At 35.4% G+C, this 18,545-nt stretch overlaps 1 protein-coding gene across 3 annotated transcripts in view; it reads left to right on the plus strand.

Annotated features, from left to right (window-relative positions):
* Window positions 1–18,545, plus strand: part of MYPN (myopalladin) — a 95,537-nt gene that overhangs the window by 1,495 nt on the left and 75,497 nt on the right. For 2 of the 3 annotated variants that reach the window (XM_081267307.1, XM_081267308.1), the window contains exons 1-2: window positions 1,890–2,180; window positions 14,324–15,226. The exons of the other annotated variant lie outside the window; for it this stretch is intronic. In XM_081267307.1, coding sequence (XP_081123433.1) covers window positions 14,325–15,226 — 902 coding nt within the window. In that variant the 5' untranslated portion in view covers window positions 1,890–2,180; window position 14,324. Of the gene's footprint in view, window positions 1–1,889; window positions 2,181–14,323; window positions 15,227–18,545 lie in introns of those variants that run through there. 3 annotated transcript variants of the gene reach the window in all.

Consider the following 18,545-nt stretch of genomic DNA (forward strand, 5'->3'; position numbering starts at 1 on the left):
TTGCTGAGGCTGGCTTTGAACTTGCAATCCTTCTGCCTCAGTTGGGATTACGGCATGTGCCACCAGGCCCAACTAAAGTAAGTATTCTTGATGTTTGTTTCAGCACAGGATTAGGTAAGAGAGTAAATGAACCTGTTCATTGAGGATCTGAATTTCTTTGGTAATAATAACCTACCCAGATAATTCAGCCCTTTCTGTATCATTTTTCTTTCCTTGAAAATAGTTTTTCCTTTTTTCACTTGAATTATTTAAAAAGTTTTTTTTAATTCTTTTTGTTGTTGTTGTTTTGTTTTGCCTGTGTGAACATAAAGTCCTATAATAAAAGGTGTAGTGAGCCAGACACAGTGGCTCACGCCTGTAATCCCAGCTACTCAAGAGGCTGAGGAAGGAGGATTACAAAATCAAGGCCAGCTTCAGAAACTTAGTGAGACCCTGTCTCAAAAACAACAACAACAAAAAGGCCTGGGATGTAGCTAAGTATTGCACCCCTGGGTTGAGTCCCTAGTACTTAAAAAAAAAAAAAAAGTAATAAAATCTCTGATGTGAGCACAATAACCAAAGAAATTTTATCTTTATTTAGTGTACTGTAGATAGTCTCAAAATGACTGAAGAAGATCTCTTAGTAAACTCCATGATGTCAGGAAATAGTGTATTTTGGGCTCTGCTTTATACCTAGTACATGGTTTATAGTAACAATTAAGTACAAATTTGTCGAATGAATGAATGGGAAGAAACCCTATAAGCAATTCAGTAATTAAATTATAAAATTAGATTTAAACTTATTTATTTCATGCTATTGGAATCTCAGAACAAATGTTTTAAATGATAATCAGTGGCTTTGGCCTGAATTTTCAAAACCCAGGCTTCTAACAAGATTAATAACATTACAGCATCACTTAATCTGTATTAACCAATAAGGCTTTTTATTCAAATTCATTTTCTAAAAATGTCTGAAATTAATATCAAAGAGCTATACCTTTATGAAAGTAAGTATTTGAGTAGTTGTTGGTCTAGCAAAGGATTTTTTTCCCTTACTGATTGGTAGTGCTTGTGAAAGAAAATATATATCTATCATTACCTTTTTTTTTCTTTCAGTGCTGGGGATGGAACCCAAAACCTCACACTTGCTAGTCAAGTACTCTCTACCATTGAGCTACAACCCCAGCCCTTTTAAAAAAGTGTTTATCTTGAGACAGAGTCTTGCTAAATTGCCCAGACTAGCCTTGAACTTGCAGTCCTCCTGCCTCCACCTCCCAAGTAGCTCAGATACTAGGCAAGCACCATTGCGCCCAGCTAGTGTTGTACTTTTCTAAATAATACACAAGAAGTTATTCCCAAGTACTTTTGAATTGTAATATACTATGTTATTTAATCATTTTGACTTTTAAGCAGTATCTGATTTGTTTTTCTGAAGAGATTTGTTCAAACTAATTTGTTCCAAAGTTGATTCTCGGCTAATGGGTTTTTCCTCTTCTTTTCCCCTGTGAATTCTAATTAGCAACTTTGAGTATTAGTTATGTTCTATGCTTTTGCTTAGATTTTGGACCAACAGTTCAAAAAAGTTCTGCTTTAAAACCTTAGGCCTCTGCTTTTCATGATTGAATTTCCTTAAATATGTCAGTGATTACACGAGAATAAATCTTCCATTGATTAAAATTAAGGATCTTATAAATGAAGTATTTTGATCTGTTTTAAAATTAATGCCATTTTCATCAGTATATACAACTATATACAGCATTTAGTATGAATTTCAAACATCAATTGACACGTAGTTTGGACTCCCAGATGTAAGTAAAATTCTTTAGGTAGAAAATCCAATTGACCCCCACCCCCCATAGGTGCTGTCCTGCTATGGAATCCCTTTGCTCAGTTTTCTCCTGTCCAATCAGGTGGAATGTTTCACAGGCACATGGTTTATACAGCTCAAAATAACTTGGGACCTGTGAGCTGACAAATGCTCTGGCTCCGGTGGTGACAGGTTGTCCAGTTTCTTACAGCCATCTTCACTGAAACTAAGGTTAACTCCTCACTCTCTATGGACGGCTACTCTCTACTTCCAAGGGCGTGAAGAATTTTCCTATTCTCCTGTGCCTTCATCTGAAAGTTCTCCTTGGAAAATAATCATCGCGGTGGAGTGCCTGGGTTGGACATCCCCATCTGGGTCAACTAAAAAAAGAAAGGTAATGTCCACATTGAAGCTCACAAGTGTGTTTTGATAATAGGGCACAGACAATGGGAAAAGGAATATTTTAGAGAACTAATCACTACTACTTAGAGTAAAACTTAGGCTAACTTTCTAATTATGTATGATGGGACACATACTTAAGTAAAAAGTAAAACTTTCTACATGTAAATCTTTTGGAGGAGATTGATGAGACTCATAGAGATCATAGCCTATTTCAGTACTAAAGAAAAATATTTTTTTTAGAGGAAGTTGTGATATGTTGTGACTATCACAGACATTTTCCACACTTCATTTATTAAAATAATGTTCTTTATGCAGGGAATATGTGTGAGATGCCATTTCCTTTTTAAAGGAAATCAAATCTAAAATAATGTGACTCCATAGTTGAAGACTTTCATTTAAATTTTTTTTATCATGTAAAAGGATATGCTTTGCTATATTTAGTTTTGGGAGATCTGCTCCCTGGATTAATGTACACAACAGCTGCAGAAAGTCTTGCTCAAGGGACATTGCTCTTTCTTTCTCCTTTTCTCTCTCTCTCTCTCTCTCTCTCTCTCTCTCTCTCTCTCCCCCCAGCTGCATCAGAAAGACACTTGACAGTCAGTGGCAAATGTTTGGCCTGGAACATTGCACTATTAGCAGTAATTATATGCACATTTTGAATATATTTTTAAAACTGTATAAACAATAAAAGAGAAAAGATGAATTACTCTATATTTCCAGTCCCCAAAAATGAAGAGTATGGTAATGGTGTTAAGAAATTTTTATCAACAGATTTTTACATACTTATTGAAGTTGTTTTTAGCATCATTCAGTTTTGAAGAAATAAAACAGATATCTAGTTTTCAAAACATTTTGATGACTCAATCACTTTCACTTTGGTAATAATGAAATGAATTCTGCAAGGTCTAAACTAGAATTTTTTCCCTAACTTTATAGTTTTTCCTTAATAATAACTCTGACGTTCACATCAAATCCATAGTCCTTTCCTAGGAAATCAAGACTGTCCATACTTCATATTGACTTTTCATGATTGAATTTCCTCAAATATGTCAGTGATTACACGAGAATAAATCTTCCATTGATTAAAATTAAGGATCTTATAGCTATAATAAACATTTTTAAAACAAACAGTAAGATATACTATCAGACGCATTGTTTGAAAACAAGCAAAATATTTGAATTCAAGGCCATTTGAGGATATCTGAAATATATACACACTATATTTCCATGCATATTGAGAGACCGACTTTCAGGCATTACAGAATCTTTTAATAATGGACTATGAAACAAACAGTTGGACACTATCCAAGTTCTGGAAGGTTGTCTCTATCCCCACTTATAGCATATGGCTAACACTATTGGAACTGACAATAATGTAAAAACCCCCCAGCCTTCCATACATCTATCAATTATAATATTGAATATTATATATTTCTGTTACAATGAGCTTCCAAAGCCCATATTTAGTGGAACAGACTCAGAACTGCAATTCATGGATGGTAGGAACTTGAATTTTTATCTAAGCTGGTTTTAGAAGTCACAGATAGTTTTTGCATATTTACTTTTGAAGAAATTAGACAGTAGGTAAATCAGATTCTGTTTTAACAAACTAATACTTGTATGTGAATAGGTGACAGCTCAGTTTTTCAACAATTAATTCCTATATGTGACAGGAATACTAGTCTCAGCTCACTAACCTGAAAATAGAAGGCAATTAATACTAACCTCAGAATAATTCATTTCCTTCATTCACATTGAGATTTGACAAAGACATTGCTGGCTTTGTGGTGTTACTGCCAATAACAAGACAGAAAAATGAAAGGGGTTTTCTTAACAGCCTTTTCCCTTTCCTGGGAGATGGAAGATAATCAAGCACCAGAGAGATATTTTCATAAATTTTGAAAACAGTTAACAAAGTGCTTTTAAAACGACTGGAGCATTGCACATGTGTTTAAAGGAACAACCCATGTATAGACAGATAGTCTGTTTATAAATGTAAGAACAAAGTTTGAACAGATATATTTTTGGTGGAAACAAAAGTCGGTATTATTATTTACCTGCAGTCAAAGGGTTCTCAGATCTCATATATAACTAGAGTCACCTTGACAGCCCTGTACAAGCTGCCTGGTACATAGCCCTCCCCCTGGAGTCACAATGCACACTCAGGGAGGGGCCCAGCAGAGCCTTCCCACCAAACACTTGAACTAGAACTAGGTCTTGAGATCTCAAGTTTATTTGGGGCACCTATTCCTCTCTCAATCTAGCAAACCTATTATGTCAACTTAATTAGAGAATTTAACCTTTCTTCCAAACCTTAACTACCTAAAATTAAAAATTAATATCAATATATTGTTTACATATACAAATATGTAACAACAAATCCCATTGGTATATACAACTATAATGTACAAATAAAAAAATGTGGAGGAAAAATTCATACAAATAGTTGAAAGCTAAAAAAGAATGAAAATGTTAATTTTTTTTCTTAGGTTTTTTTAAAATTTAAAATACAAAATAAGAAATATTGGAGTTAATGAGGATTGACAAAGATTTCTCCTTTGGGATTTCCTATATAGCAGCTCAGTCCTCTATGAATAGTGAACTCATGAGAGAAGGAGAGAGAGAGAAGCCTCCCATGCCAATCACTTGTACGACTACCACCAAACCTCCCCCTTTTGTGGGTGAGGTGAACTCAGGCCTTGCATAGGCTAGGCAAGCATTCAACCAATGAGTTAACCCCCAGCCCCAAACCCCTTTTTAATCCTAGATTCCTGAAGTCTTTTTGTTTGCCTTCCATTAGGCTTTCTGTGAGCCCTAAGATTTATACTTTTATACCATTTATTTTGTCTTTCAAATTCAATTAATCTTCAGTAACCTTAATAGATTTAGCCTCTTCTAAATACTCTAACATGAATACTGTTTCTTAATAGCCAAACTCTTTTTATCCCTCTTAAATGAAATCTTTATTTTCTTTCCTACCCTCTGATTGAAACAATGAGAGAATGGCTCATGCACTTCTCGTTCCTTTAGCCTTTGCCCTTTAGTGGAAAGTCTCTAGTTAACAAATCCCCACTTCTATTCCTATGTGTTATCTAGGCTCTGCCTCTTTATTTCAACATGCTTTTCTAAGAAATACATTTGTCTGTATCTATCTTTGCTGTTTTTCTTCCTTCCAATTGAAAAGTCTTTGAGAGAATGAGTCTTGTATTATTTCTATATTATTATTGGCATAGCATAACCGCATACCTCAAGCACTGACTCGTAGCACTGTATATACTAATTTATTAAATTACCAATACCCAAAATAGACTGGAAATAAAACTGACTTGGAGGTGATCATTGAAATAGTGAGGGGATGGACATTATAATAGGGTAACCCATCGGCAGTCAAATTTTTAAAAGGTGACGTGGACACATCTCTACAGAACCAGTTCCTATGTACTAGGATTTGGTTCTTGGCTAAGCAAGAGTTTCTCCAAAAGAAATTTAGATACTTCTCTTGTGTGACATTATGAGATACAGAAAGCAAAACAAATAGGTCAATACCAGCATTAAGGAGAAGAAGCAAAGTTTAATAATTTTTTATTATTATTTTCCTAAAGAAAGTTCTAAGCATAATAATTACTTATCAGCAAAAAAGGATTATCTTCCCCAACCCCACCCCACCCCCAAGGTACTAGAAATTGAATTCAAGGTGTTCTACCACTAAGCTACATTTCCAGTTCCTTTTATCTTTTTATTTTTATTTCTCACTAAGTTGCTGAGGTTGGCCTTGAACATGTTCAATACTTCTGCCTTAGCCTCCTAAGTCACTGGGATTACCAGTGTGTGCCACTGTGCCCTGACAGAAAAGGATCTTCTTAAATTTGAATAGTGCTGTACATTTTAAAAGTACTTTCGCAAATAAACCTAGGGAATCAGCAGGTTAGTTGTTCATCCCCATTTGAAGGTGAATAACTTAAACATGCTTATCTTTTCCTATTCTGGGCTTTCTTTATAAATAATTATTAAATGTTAGGCTATTTTTGTGTTGACCTAGAGACTGGGTTTGAGTTTTATGGGGGTTTTTGTTTGTTTGTTAATGGATGTGTTCCACACTATAATGAATGCAGAGCAATGTTTACAACATGTATAAAATGTTTCATTTTTAAAAAACTTTATTAAGATTTAATTAACAAATAAAAAGTGTATGTATCTATGATATACAGCATAATGTTTTGATATATGTATATGTGTGTATATATATATATATATATATATATGGTATATATACATATTGTGGGATGATGAATCAAGCTAGTTAACATATCCATCATCTCACATATTATTTTTTTGTGTGTGATGAGAACCTTTAAGATCTATTCTTAAAGCAATTTTCAAGTACACATTGCATTGTTATTAGCTATAGTCACCACGCTATACAATAAATCTCCAGAACTATTTATTTCTAATTGAAACTCTGTACACTTTGATCAGTATCTCCTCACCCTCATTAAATCTAATGATATTTCATGTGCTTAGCCTGCTTGAGGTCCTGCATTCAATCCCCAGCACCAAAAATAAATGAAATAATACTACTAATAAAAATAAGACAATGAATGAATAATTAATGATATTTCATAGTCAGAAAACATCAATAATTTTATTTGGATTCAAATTACTTCATATAAGGTTTTTGTCAATTTTCTTGTCAATGCCCCAATTTAAATAGTCATATTAAATAAGTGATTAATTTATACCACATGATATTTCCAACAACAGAGTTGAAAAACAACTCTTAAGAAAATCCTAAAGAAGGGTAGCATTAGATAGATATAGTGGCCCTCACCTATAATCCCAGCTACTTGGGAGGCTGAGGCAGGAAGATTGCAAGTTAAAGGCCAACTTGGGAAACTTATCAAGAAATTGTCTCAAAATAAAAATTTTAAAAATAAAAGTGCTGGGGATATGGCTCAGTGGTAGAGTGTTTACCTAGCAGACTGAGGGGCCTGGGTTCAATCCCCAGTACCATGGGGGAAAAAATTTTAAAAAGAAAATAATAATAAGCCAGGAGCAGTGGTGCACACCTATAATCCCAGTTGCTCCAGAGGCAGAGGCAGGAGGATTGCAAGTTCAACGCCAGCCTCAGCAATTTAGTGAGGCCCTAAGCAACTCAGTGAGACCCTGTCTCTAAATAAAATATAAAAGAGGGCTGGGGGTGTGGCTCAGTAGTTGAGTGCCCCTGAGTTCAATCCCCAGCATCCCTCCCCATATAATAATAATATAATGCTGAATTAGTATGACCTGAAAATTATACTCCAAGGTATTAGCATCAAGTTTTGTTTTATAAAACAAAACAAGTTTTTAGGATAGATCCTTTCTTCAGGAAAAGTCCTAGGAAAAAAATAGACTCAGCAAAGTAAGTTTTCTGTGTGACTTAATTGGTTTACATGATTTACTAAAGTCTGTCTTGATGACTGATGCCACATTAATTGTTTCGTTTTCAACTTGGTACCATTCCACCAATACCATGATCTGCTGACAGGGGCAATGACTCATTCTTATTTTGAAAGTAGCATAAAATTGCCAGGTATAGTGGTGCATGCCTGTAATAACAGCCGCTCTGGAGGCTGAGGCAATAGAATTTTGAGTTCAAAGTCAGCCTCAGTAACTTAGCAAGGCTCTAAGCAATTTAGTGAGACCCTGTCTCTAAATAAAATATAAAACGGGCTGAGGATGTAGCTCAGTGGTTGAGTGCCCCTGAATTTAATACCTAGTACCAAAAAAAAAAAAGTGGCATAAAATCAACATTTCAATTTGTAAAGGGTAGGAATGCATTCAAATAAAAAATAATACAAGCCAAATGTCACCCTGAACACCCCAGATGAAATGTCTCAGAGAACTAACTTATGGTTTCCCTGCCTCATCCCACTAATGATTCTGCTAGTTGTTCAGGCCATAATTAAAAGAGACTTTAATATAGTCTCTTTTGATTTTGCTCTTTTCTCTTATCCCACTTTCAATCTGTCAGCAAATCATTCAGCTCTACTTTCAAAAGATATCTCAAACTCTGCCCATGTCTCACCACCTCCCACTTTAAGTACTTCTTCATCCAAGCCACTGTTATCCTTGCAGAGTACAATTGTTTTCCAACTGATCTGCTCACTTCTACTCTTGCCTTGTTCAACTTGATTCTTTGCATAGCGACCACAATGGAGCTTTTTTCATCTGTTTCCTTTCCATGGTCTGCAATGCCTAATATGATCTGGTTTTATACATTTCAGGCTTTATTTCCTTCCATTCTTGTTTTTCACTCACTTGGCACATTGGTCTTGACTCAAACACACCAAACACTCTTCTCTTTAGGCCTTGACATTCCTTCATCAATCAGGAACATTTTTTGTCCCCCACCAAGTTGGTCTCATGACTAACTTTTCCACATTAAAATCTTTGCTCCACCTTCCTAGCTAACACAACATAACTTCAACCAATAAAATAAATAAATAAATTAAAATTAAAATTTAAAAAAAAAAAGACAACATAACTTTCTTCCTCCCTCACCATTTCCCTTGCTCTACTTCATTTTCTTTTTTCTTTTAGGTATGAAGGATTTAACCCAGGAACACTTTGCCATTGGGTCACATCCCCATTCCTTTTTATTTTCTATTTTGAGACAGGATCTCACTAAGTTGCTTAGGGCCTTGCTAAATTATGCTGGCCTTAAACTTCCGATCTTCCTGTCTAAGCCACCAGGTATCTTAACATTGATACCTTCCCACTAGAATGTCAACTCCATAGAAATGCAGTTTTACTTTTAACTTTGCTCGCTACAGAATCCATAATTCCTAGAATGGTGCCTACCACACAGTAGGTGCTTAATAAATATTTACTAGATGAGGGATGGGGTATAAATCAGTGCTAGAGCACTTAGCTAACATTGCAAGATCCTGTGTTGTATTATTCCCAGCTCTGGGGGGGGGAAATGATTGGATAAATAAATGAAAGCTAGGTAATCCATAGTAGCACTTGAACTTTTTTAAAGCTAAAGCAAAAATTTTATAACAAGTGTTTTTAAAATTAATAGTTAAAGGAGACAGTTTTTAAATTAATACTCGAAAGAGATGCATCCTATTTTCTATTTTTAGTTAATACTCATCAATTTTACAATTTATATATGCATTTTTATCTCAGAACCATCTTAAATAGAATTGTTATCCTACTTGATGAAGATAATTGAGATTCAGATGCATTAACCGACTTTCTCAGGATAATAAAATTATTTAGTGTTGGAGCTAGGATTTAAACCCAGATGTTCTGATTATAATTAGGTGCTCTTTGATACTCCTGGAATGAAAACAAAGCATAATTCCAGCTTTTTTTCCCCTACTATAAATAAAGATACATTTGACAGTCACCTTAAAGTTATGACTCCTTTACCAGTTTATAGTTTTTTCCTTTTTGTCCATAAGTTTCTTTTGCCCTACTTTATCTATCTTTACCCTGCAATTAAAAAGTAAGCAACAACAGAGTTAACAGGAAATTCTCATGAATAAAACAATCCAATAGACATTTGTTGACGACTTTCTAGATGCTGTGTGTGTAGAGATGAGTGTGCAATAACAAAGTGAGGAAGAGAGAAAAATAAATAGGCAAATTAAGTATAATGGGTTAAGTGCGTGTTTTGAGATAAGGACAGTGAGTTTGGGGAGCACAGTGGAGAGGACCCAACCCAGGGAAGAAAAGAAATCCTAAGACACTGAAGTCTCAGCTAGGAACTTCAGATCATATGAATTTGGTCCCTTCAAAGAGTAAAGGGAGAGGGGGACAGGGAGCAGCCCAAATAAAGAGACCAGACCACGTACAAAGATCTAAAGTCAGCACAGTCCATTCAGGAGCCTGTATTTCAATAGAATATAGATATGCTGAATTAACTACAAATCTAGAGTTCAGTTTCTTTTCACAATTTTTCCTTGGATCAAGTCATTTCACTGGTTGTATTTCTTATCTACAAAATGGAGACCATCTGTGGGCATACTTATTATATAATGATAAGAGTAATAGTAACCACCATTTACCAAATATTTACTAAATACGAAGCATATTTAATTATCACTTCAATCCATGAGGTGGCTACTGTTATTATTCCTGTTTTATAAATGAGGAAACTGAGGCTTACAAGGGTGAGACTTTCTCAAGTTTATACAACTAGGACTGTCAGGATTAGGATTTGAACCAGTCTATCTAGTACCGAAGTGTTAGGTCATAAAACATTAAAATATTGCATGCAGAAAGCAGTGTTTAACTGAGCTATTGGTGTCAGCATAGCAGTCTATCCTTTTCCCCATGTGATCAGAGGCATAAGGTCTTGTCATGCTGGGTCTAGTGGAGTCCTATATATTTTATATAAATTTATGGTAATGGCTGTTTGGGAATAAAATGTCTATCCAAAGCAGATGACCAGTGATTATTAGCTTTGTATTGCATGTTGAGTACATTAACTATAAATAAAACAATATTTAAAGCAAAAAATAAAGAAAGCAGTGTTTACTTATATGAATATTCTTTTTTTATTTCCACCATAAATATAAACTTTTTGAAAGTTCTTCAACATTAACATCACCTTCACCTAAGTAGAGGTTTTTTTGTTTTTTGTTTTTTGTACCAGAGAGGGATTGAATCCAGGGGTCCCTAACCACTAAGCCACATCTCCAGCCCTCTTTTTGTATTTTATTTAGAGTTGTTTTATTTAGTAGTTGTTCAGGGCCTTGCTAAGTTGCCGAGTCCAAGTTTGAACTTGCAACCCTCCTGTCTCAGCCTCCCGAGAATAGCTGGGAATACCTGGCAGTAGAGGTATTTTTATTATGGTTTTGTTTTTTGCAGTACTAGGGATCAAACCCAGGATCTCCTACATTCTAGGCAAGCACATTACTATTGAGCAATATCCCTTACCCTAAATTTTTGTTGTTGTTGGCTTTTTAAAAAAAATTTTTATGTGACTGTGAATTGAATCCAGGAACACTTAACCACTGAGTCACATCCCCAGCCCGCTTTTGTATTTTATTTAGAGACAGAATCTCATTGAGTTGCTTAGGGCCTCACTAAGTTGCTGAGGATGGCTTTGAACTCATGATCCCTCTGCCTCAGCCCCACCTCCCAACCCCCCAGCCACTGGGATTATGGGCCTGTGCCACCAAGCTGTGCCACTGAACTGTACCACTTAGGTGTGCCACTGAACCGTGCCACTGAGCCCAGCCAAGAATTAAAAAAAAAAATCAGTTAAGTACCCATTTTCATGACATGCCCTGTTTGGAGCACTTTGCCCTTGTGATGTTATTAATTCTCCCTCCCCTGAGAAGTAGATATTATCCATTTTTTTACAGATGAGAAAACCAAAGCTCAGAGAAGGTAAATTTCTCAAAGTCACAAAACTGCTAAAAGATGAAGACAGAATTTGGAACTGAATGTATCTAGATCAAGGCCAGTGCTCATTCCATGTTGCTTCAAGATCTAAGTATCATAAAATAAAGAGTCAAAAACAAAGTTCCATTACAACACAAAATAGCGTAGTGTCCAGCTAATAGAGAAAAAAAATCATCCTGGTTTATAAGGCACTTAATTTTCACCCTTGAATCTAAACATACTAGAAACTCAAACCTAGGCTAAAGAAATAGATGATTTACAAATAAAAAACCACAACAGTTGATTTATGAATTACTGATTATAATCAATAAGTATATTAATTATACTTTCAAATAGCATTTTGAACCTTATTTCATAAATCTATTCTTCCACAGAGCTGGCACACAAATGAGAAAATTTTTCAGTGGGGACATCAATTACATTTTTATATACTATTTTGTATTATTACTCACTGTTGAAAATTTTAAATAGTCATATAGTTCTAGTTCATAAATGTATCATAATTCAACTGTTTTTTTTCATTATTAGACATAATTCTAACCTTTTAATATTATAACTCATACTATGACGAATATCCTTGTAGATGAATCTTTGCCCTCCTATCACATGTTTGTATTTTAGATTAACTTCTTTTAAAGGCACAGTGTGGGCTGGGGGATATAGTTCAGTTGGTACAGTGCTTGTCTCGCATACATAACAACACCCTGAGTACCCAGTACCGCCAAAAAATAAAAAATAAATAAAAGCACAATAGACTTCACCCAAATAAATGGCTCCAGTAGGGACAATCTCAGGCTCTGGCAAGCATGTGGAAAAAAATATTTTGCTGTAAGTGATCCTTTTAGCCATCTCTAATTGCCTTCTCAAGGTGACTGCCTACTTTGCCAACTGGGAGGTTAGTTTGGGATAGCACTGTGGAAGTTTGGAAAGTAGGCCAGTCCTTAGGAAGCCTTGAGGGTGACCTAAGGTGTGTGGAGGGGCTATATTGTACAAAGAAAAGGAGATGAATGAATTTAGATAGGTTTCAACATAGAATCTTAAAGCCAGGAGAAATTTAGAAGATTACTTTCTTCTCCATCCTCCCAGCACAAGGCCCAAAGCATAGTACAAAGAATGACAGAGTATCTTTCTCTTGTTACTGTCTCCGATTGATTGGTGGTGGCCAAAAGCATGGTGTGTAAGGCAAGTGAAGGTCAATGGGAAGAATACTTATAACAGTGAGCTTCATCTATTTGTCATAAGAGAATTAATTTAGTTTGCAAGTTTGCCATTCCTCTAGTAAATGTTTAAATGAATAAATAGGTCTGAGATTAATAGTATAAAATCAGTTTTCATTATTGTACTAATTTTTTTTCTTTTCTTTCTTTCTTTCTTTCTTTCTTTCTTTCTTTCTTTCTTTCTTTCTTTCTTTCTTTCTTTCTTTTTTTGTAATGGGGATTAAACCCAGGGGCATTTAATCACTGAGCTACATCCTCAGCCTTTTTAAAATTTTTATGTTGAGACAGGGTCTCTCTGAATTGCTTGCCTCACTAAGTTGCCAAAGCTGGTTTTGAACTTGAAATCCTCCTGCCTCAGCCTCCCTAGCCACTGGGATTACAGGCATGTGCCACCGTGCCTGGCTATTGTACTATGTTTTTTAGACTTAAAAAATGTCTATTTTTTGAAAAGGTAATATATTCATATATTTAAAACTCATAAGTTAACTTAGTGAAAAGTCTCCAGCCAAGCTTACATTCTGCTACCTCCCATATTCCCTTTTAACTAATATTAAAGAAAAATTTTAAAGCCTAGGCTCTAACTCACTTTTTTTTTTTTTTTTTTTTTGGTACTGGGAATTGAACTCAGGATCACTTAACTACTGAGACACATTCCCAGCCTTTTTTATTTTAATCCAGGGTGTCACCAAGGTGTTCAGGGCCTCTCTAAATTGCTGAGGCTGGACTTGAATTTGTAATCCTCTTGCTCAGACTCCAGAGTTTCTGGGATTACAGGCATGCTCCATGGCACCCAGTAATATTTTTTAAATTTTCTATATATCTATTGTAAACAATGTTAAGAGGAGAGGGTGGAGAGCAAATCTGTGTTTGCATAGGAAAGCACTTTTATATCCAAAAGACATTGTATTTTTTCTCTCTCCCTATCTTTTTTCATTTTATTTTTTTTATTTGTTCTTTTTAGATATGAATGAAAGTAGAATGTATTTTGACATATTATACATACATGGAGTATAACTTATTCTAATTATGATCCCATTCTTGTGGTTATACATGATATGAAATTACCCTAGTCATGTATTCCTATATGAACATAGGAAAGTTATGTCCAATTCGTTCTACTATTCTCTCTCTTTCTTTTTAGTGCTGAGGATTAAAAAACCAGAGTCTCACACATGCTAGGCAAGTTCTCTACCACTGAGCTATATTCCCCAGCCCCGACATTATATTTAATATCACTATAACGATACCATAGCTTTCATAATTGAAATTGCATTTAAAGAATTTAATAAAATAGTAACTTCTCAGGCTTTTATTTTCAATTTCAGGGAGACTTCCTTCAATTTTTACTTATTTTATAATTGGCAAGTAATCTTTAAGTCCTTAAATTTTGTAAAAGTGTCAAAATGAGGTGATTTTTATTTTGAGTTCTAAGTGCTCAAGAATATACATCATGCTGTAATAAATATAGACATTACTTCCTAGAAGTGATCCTATTTTTGTTATTATTGTTTTGTTGTAGCATGCAAGACGACAGCATAGAAGCTTCTACTTCCATATCTCAGCTTCTCAGAGAAAGCTATTTAGCTGAAACCAGACATCGGGGAAACAACGAGAGGAGTCGAGCAGAACCTTCCTCTAACCCTTTCCATTTCGGCAGTCCTTCTGGGGCTGCTGAAGGAGCAGGAGGCCAAGATGACCTTCCAGATCTTTCAGCCTTTCTGAGCCAAGAAGAATTAGATGAAAGTGTCAATTTGGCAAGATTGGCAATCAATCATGATCCTTTGGAGAAAACAGATGAAGCTCAAGCTAGAAAACGTTTAGCTTCTGATCAGATGAAACACTCACCTAAATCAAGTTTTGAGCCTAACTTCTGTCAGGATAACCCTCGAAGTCCTACCAGCTCTAAAGAGGACCCCCAGGAGGCAAAAAGGCCACAATATAGTTCTGAAACCCAGTCCAAAAAAGTATTCCTAAATAAGGCAGCCGATTTCATTGAGGAGCTTTCCTCCCTTTTCAAGGCCCATAGCTCCAAGAGGATTAGACCTCGTGCCTGCAAAAACCACAAGAGTAAATTGGAATCTCAGAACAAAGTTATGCAGGAAAACAGTCCCAGTTTCTCAGATCTGTCAGAAAGACGAGAAAGATCTTCTGTTCCCATCCCTATCCCTACAGATACCAGGGATAACGAAGTGAATCATGCCCTTGAACAACAGGAAGCCAAGAGGCGTGAAGCTGAGCAGGCTGCCAGTGAGGCATCTGGTGGAGACACCACCCCAGGGTCTTCGCCTTCATCTTTGTACTATGAAGAACCTCTGGGTCAACCTCCCAGGTTCACTCAAAAGTTACGAAGCAGAGAAGTTCCCGAAGGATCCCGAGTACAGTTGGATTGCATAGTGGTAGGAATTCCACCTCCTCAAGTAAGGTAAAAATGTCCCATTAGTAATGTTTGGCATGGTGCTTTCCATCTACCATGATTCTCCTAAGTATGACCTGTTAAGTATGTGGTTTCAGAAATTTTATACACTTCCTTTGAGAAAAGTAGAGAGTGTCTAAAGAAGCTCTGTTCAAAAGAAAAGAAAAATAATATTAGCAATGTATGTAGTTTAAATTTTTCTAGGGCTGACATGGCTCATGCCTGTAATCCCAATGGCTCAGGAGGCTGAGGCAAGAGAATCGCAAGTTCAAACTCAACCTCAACAACTTAGCAAGACCTTGTCTCAAAATAAAGAATAAAAAATGGATTAGGGAAGTGGCTCAGTGGTGGAACCACTCTGGGTTCAATCCCTGGTACAATAAATTGATAGATAGATAGATAGATAGATAGATAGATAGATAGATAGATTTTTTTCTAGGGCTGAGGATGTAGCTCAGTGGTAGAGGTCTTACAAGAGGCCTCATGCATGGGGTGCTGGGTGCAATCCCCAGCACTGTAATCAATCAACTCATTTTCTACTTTTCATTATTTTTTAAAAATAAAAAGAACTAGGTGAGACTAAGACCAATAATAGACCTTATTTAGCCAGTATAGTAAAAAAGATTTCAAAATGTAATTATCCAATCAAATATTTTACATTGTATTCTTTATGCCAAGTATTCAAACCACTGTGTGAATTCCATACTTACAGTCCATCTCAATTTGGATGCTAAATTTTTCTAGGAAAAACTTATTTTACATTTAAGATACCTATTGTTTTGTTTTAGAATATTCAAGAAAGCCAAGTGGTAGGATAAATACAAAATAAGGCTGTGGTTAACATCATTTTAAAGACTCATTTTACATGTAATATATTTATTGTAAAGTTTTGATTATCAAATTAATGAACACTAGTCTGTCTAGTTCCCAAGTCTTTCCCTAATATGATTGATTAGTAGAGGGAATATTCATCTCCCACGTGCCCACTAAAGTTAGCTTTCCTCGAGGCAGACAAAATATAAACTTAGGCCTCCTGCTCTGCATAAACTATACTTAACTTAGTGTTCTGATTTTATTTTGTATTTTTGAGGATCTCTCTCTTTCACATTTATGGTCTTACAAACCTGGAACCAGCCTTAGTCCTCAGGGTAACATTTGCTGCCTCTTATAACACGTGAATAATGTGGTTGAAGTATCTTACTTTAGTAGACAATTACTGGTACTTAGAGTTTTATAAGAGTTGCTTGCTTTTTTAACCACCTAATTACTCCTAGAATATGACTTCTGATATAATACTCACATTATAAAATATAGTATTAATACATTTATATTTATCATTATAATATAATTAATATTTTATATATGCATACTATTTCAAGAGAATCTGCCCCAAAGACATACTCATATATTGAAATTTGTTTTCAAATATTATAAATTTCATAAGATATATCAAATATTATTTCTACAGCAGCACTGCATTTTATTATCAGGTTTTATTATCTCCTCCTTGAGGGCAGAGTTCTGATGTTTCTGTCTTTGAATCTTGAGTACCAAGCAGAGTCTGGCCCATAGTAATCACTCAGCAAAATTAATGAATAAAGAAACAGAAAAAAAGACTATATTTTCAGGGATCATTTCTGTAGTTGAGTACTAGAGAAGTTTCTCTGGACATGTAGAGCATCAGAAACCAGGAGGACCTATAGCATCCTCTCTTAAGTGTGAAGCTGGCTCTTGATGTTGCTTCATTGCAACCTCCATTTGCTATTGGTTATTATTATTCTCCTTGGAAGAGTAAAGGGGAAGGACACCAACTGAGTGCTTTTTTAAAAAAGAAGAAGTTGGGAGGCTGAAGCAGGAGGATCGCAAGTTCAAAGCCAGCCTCAGGAACAGCGAGGCCCCAAGCAATTTAGTGAGACCCTGCCTCTAAATAAAATACCAAATAGGGGTAGGGATGTAGCCCAATGGTCAACACCTGTTACCAAAAAAGAAGGAGGAGGAAGAGGAGGCAGAGGAGCAAAACAAGAAACTCAAATTTAAATCAGGAGTGAGATAGTTGGCTTAGGATGTGATTGCCCTTCTACTGTAAACAAGCCTGATGAAGGATGCTCCCTGGGACTCTGGTCAGACCAGATCATTCAGGGACTCATCCTTGCCATTTCTCAACCATGACAATTTTAGATACAAGAATGAATTCAGTCAGGTGTGGTGGTATATGCCTGTAATCCCAGAGGAGGCTGAGGGAGGAGGATCACAAGTTCAAGGACAGCCTAAGCAACTTAGTGAGACTCTGCTTCAAAATAAAAAATAAGAAGAGTTAGAGGTGTAGCTAAGTGATAGAGGATCCCTGGGTTCAAATCCAGTATCAAAAGAAAGAAAGAAAGAATTAATTTGGTGCACTCATGAGAAAAATAAAAAATCAGCCAGGAAAAACTATAAAGTACCCATTCCCTGAAAACAAAGTCATCTTATAGCAAGTCAAAAAGTACTTAATCAACCAAGTAAAAATTTACAAATCTACAAATTTGAAAGTGAAAGAAAAATACTCAGCTTTCATGTGGCAATGTTAATTTTACCTGAGAAGAATTTCATTACTAATTAAATTTATATCTATACCCCAACCACTGGTTTGATTCTAGGAAACTAGTAGGAACTCACTAAATTCATTTCTGAATGATTTTGTATTTTATTTCATGACTACAGTTCAATTAATAAAAAATTTATAATTTTCCAGATAGGCTAATAGCTGTCACTGTTTTCTTAAGCACAGAATTTATACAACTTTAATCAGAAAGCAACTATTTGTTTAGCTTTTAATTTATGCTCAGCAGTGTTGTCAATATAATGATGCAGATGATACAAATACGTGTCCCTGCCTTCAAAGAGCTTGCAATCCAATTATTTTAAAAATCACCCTAGTTTTTATCATACATAAATCTTAAGTCGTATTAGGCTAGGGGAACTAGAAAAATCAAAGAAAGTTTCAGAGACATAGGGGACTTTTAGTTGAACTTTGAAAAGTGAAAAGGATTTAGGTAGAAATTAACTCATTTAATTTAACAAATATAGAGTTACTAAAACCATTCACTGGGAATACAAAATAATCATGAGTTTGGGAGGTGAGGGACCTTGTTTTAAAATCAAGTCCCAACTATTTTGACAGGCTAATTCATAATCTAGTACCAAAACCAGACAGACATGTAATCAAAGCATTATTTGATTTGCAATATTGTATAATAAGGGCTATAACAGAAGTATGTACTGGACACAATGGTGGCCCAGAGGAACATGTGAGTTACCTTGCCTGGAGTGCAAGATAAAGGAAGATTAA

The sequence above is a fragment of the Spermophilus citellus genome (assembly GCF_964194105.1).
Source record: "Spermophilus citellus genome assembly, chromosome: 15".
NCBI lineage: Eukaryota > Metazoa > Chordata > Mammalia > Rodentia > Sciuridae > Spermophilus > Spermophilus citellus.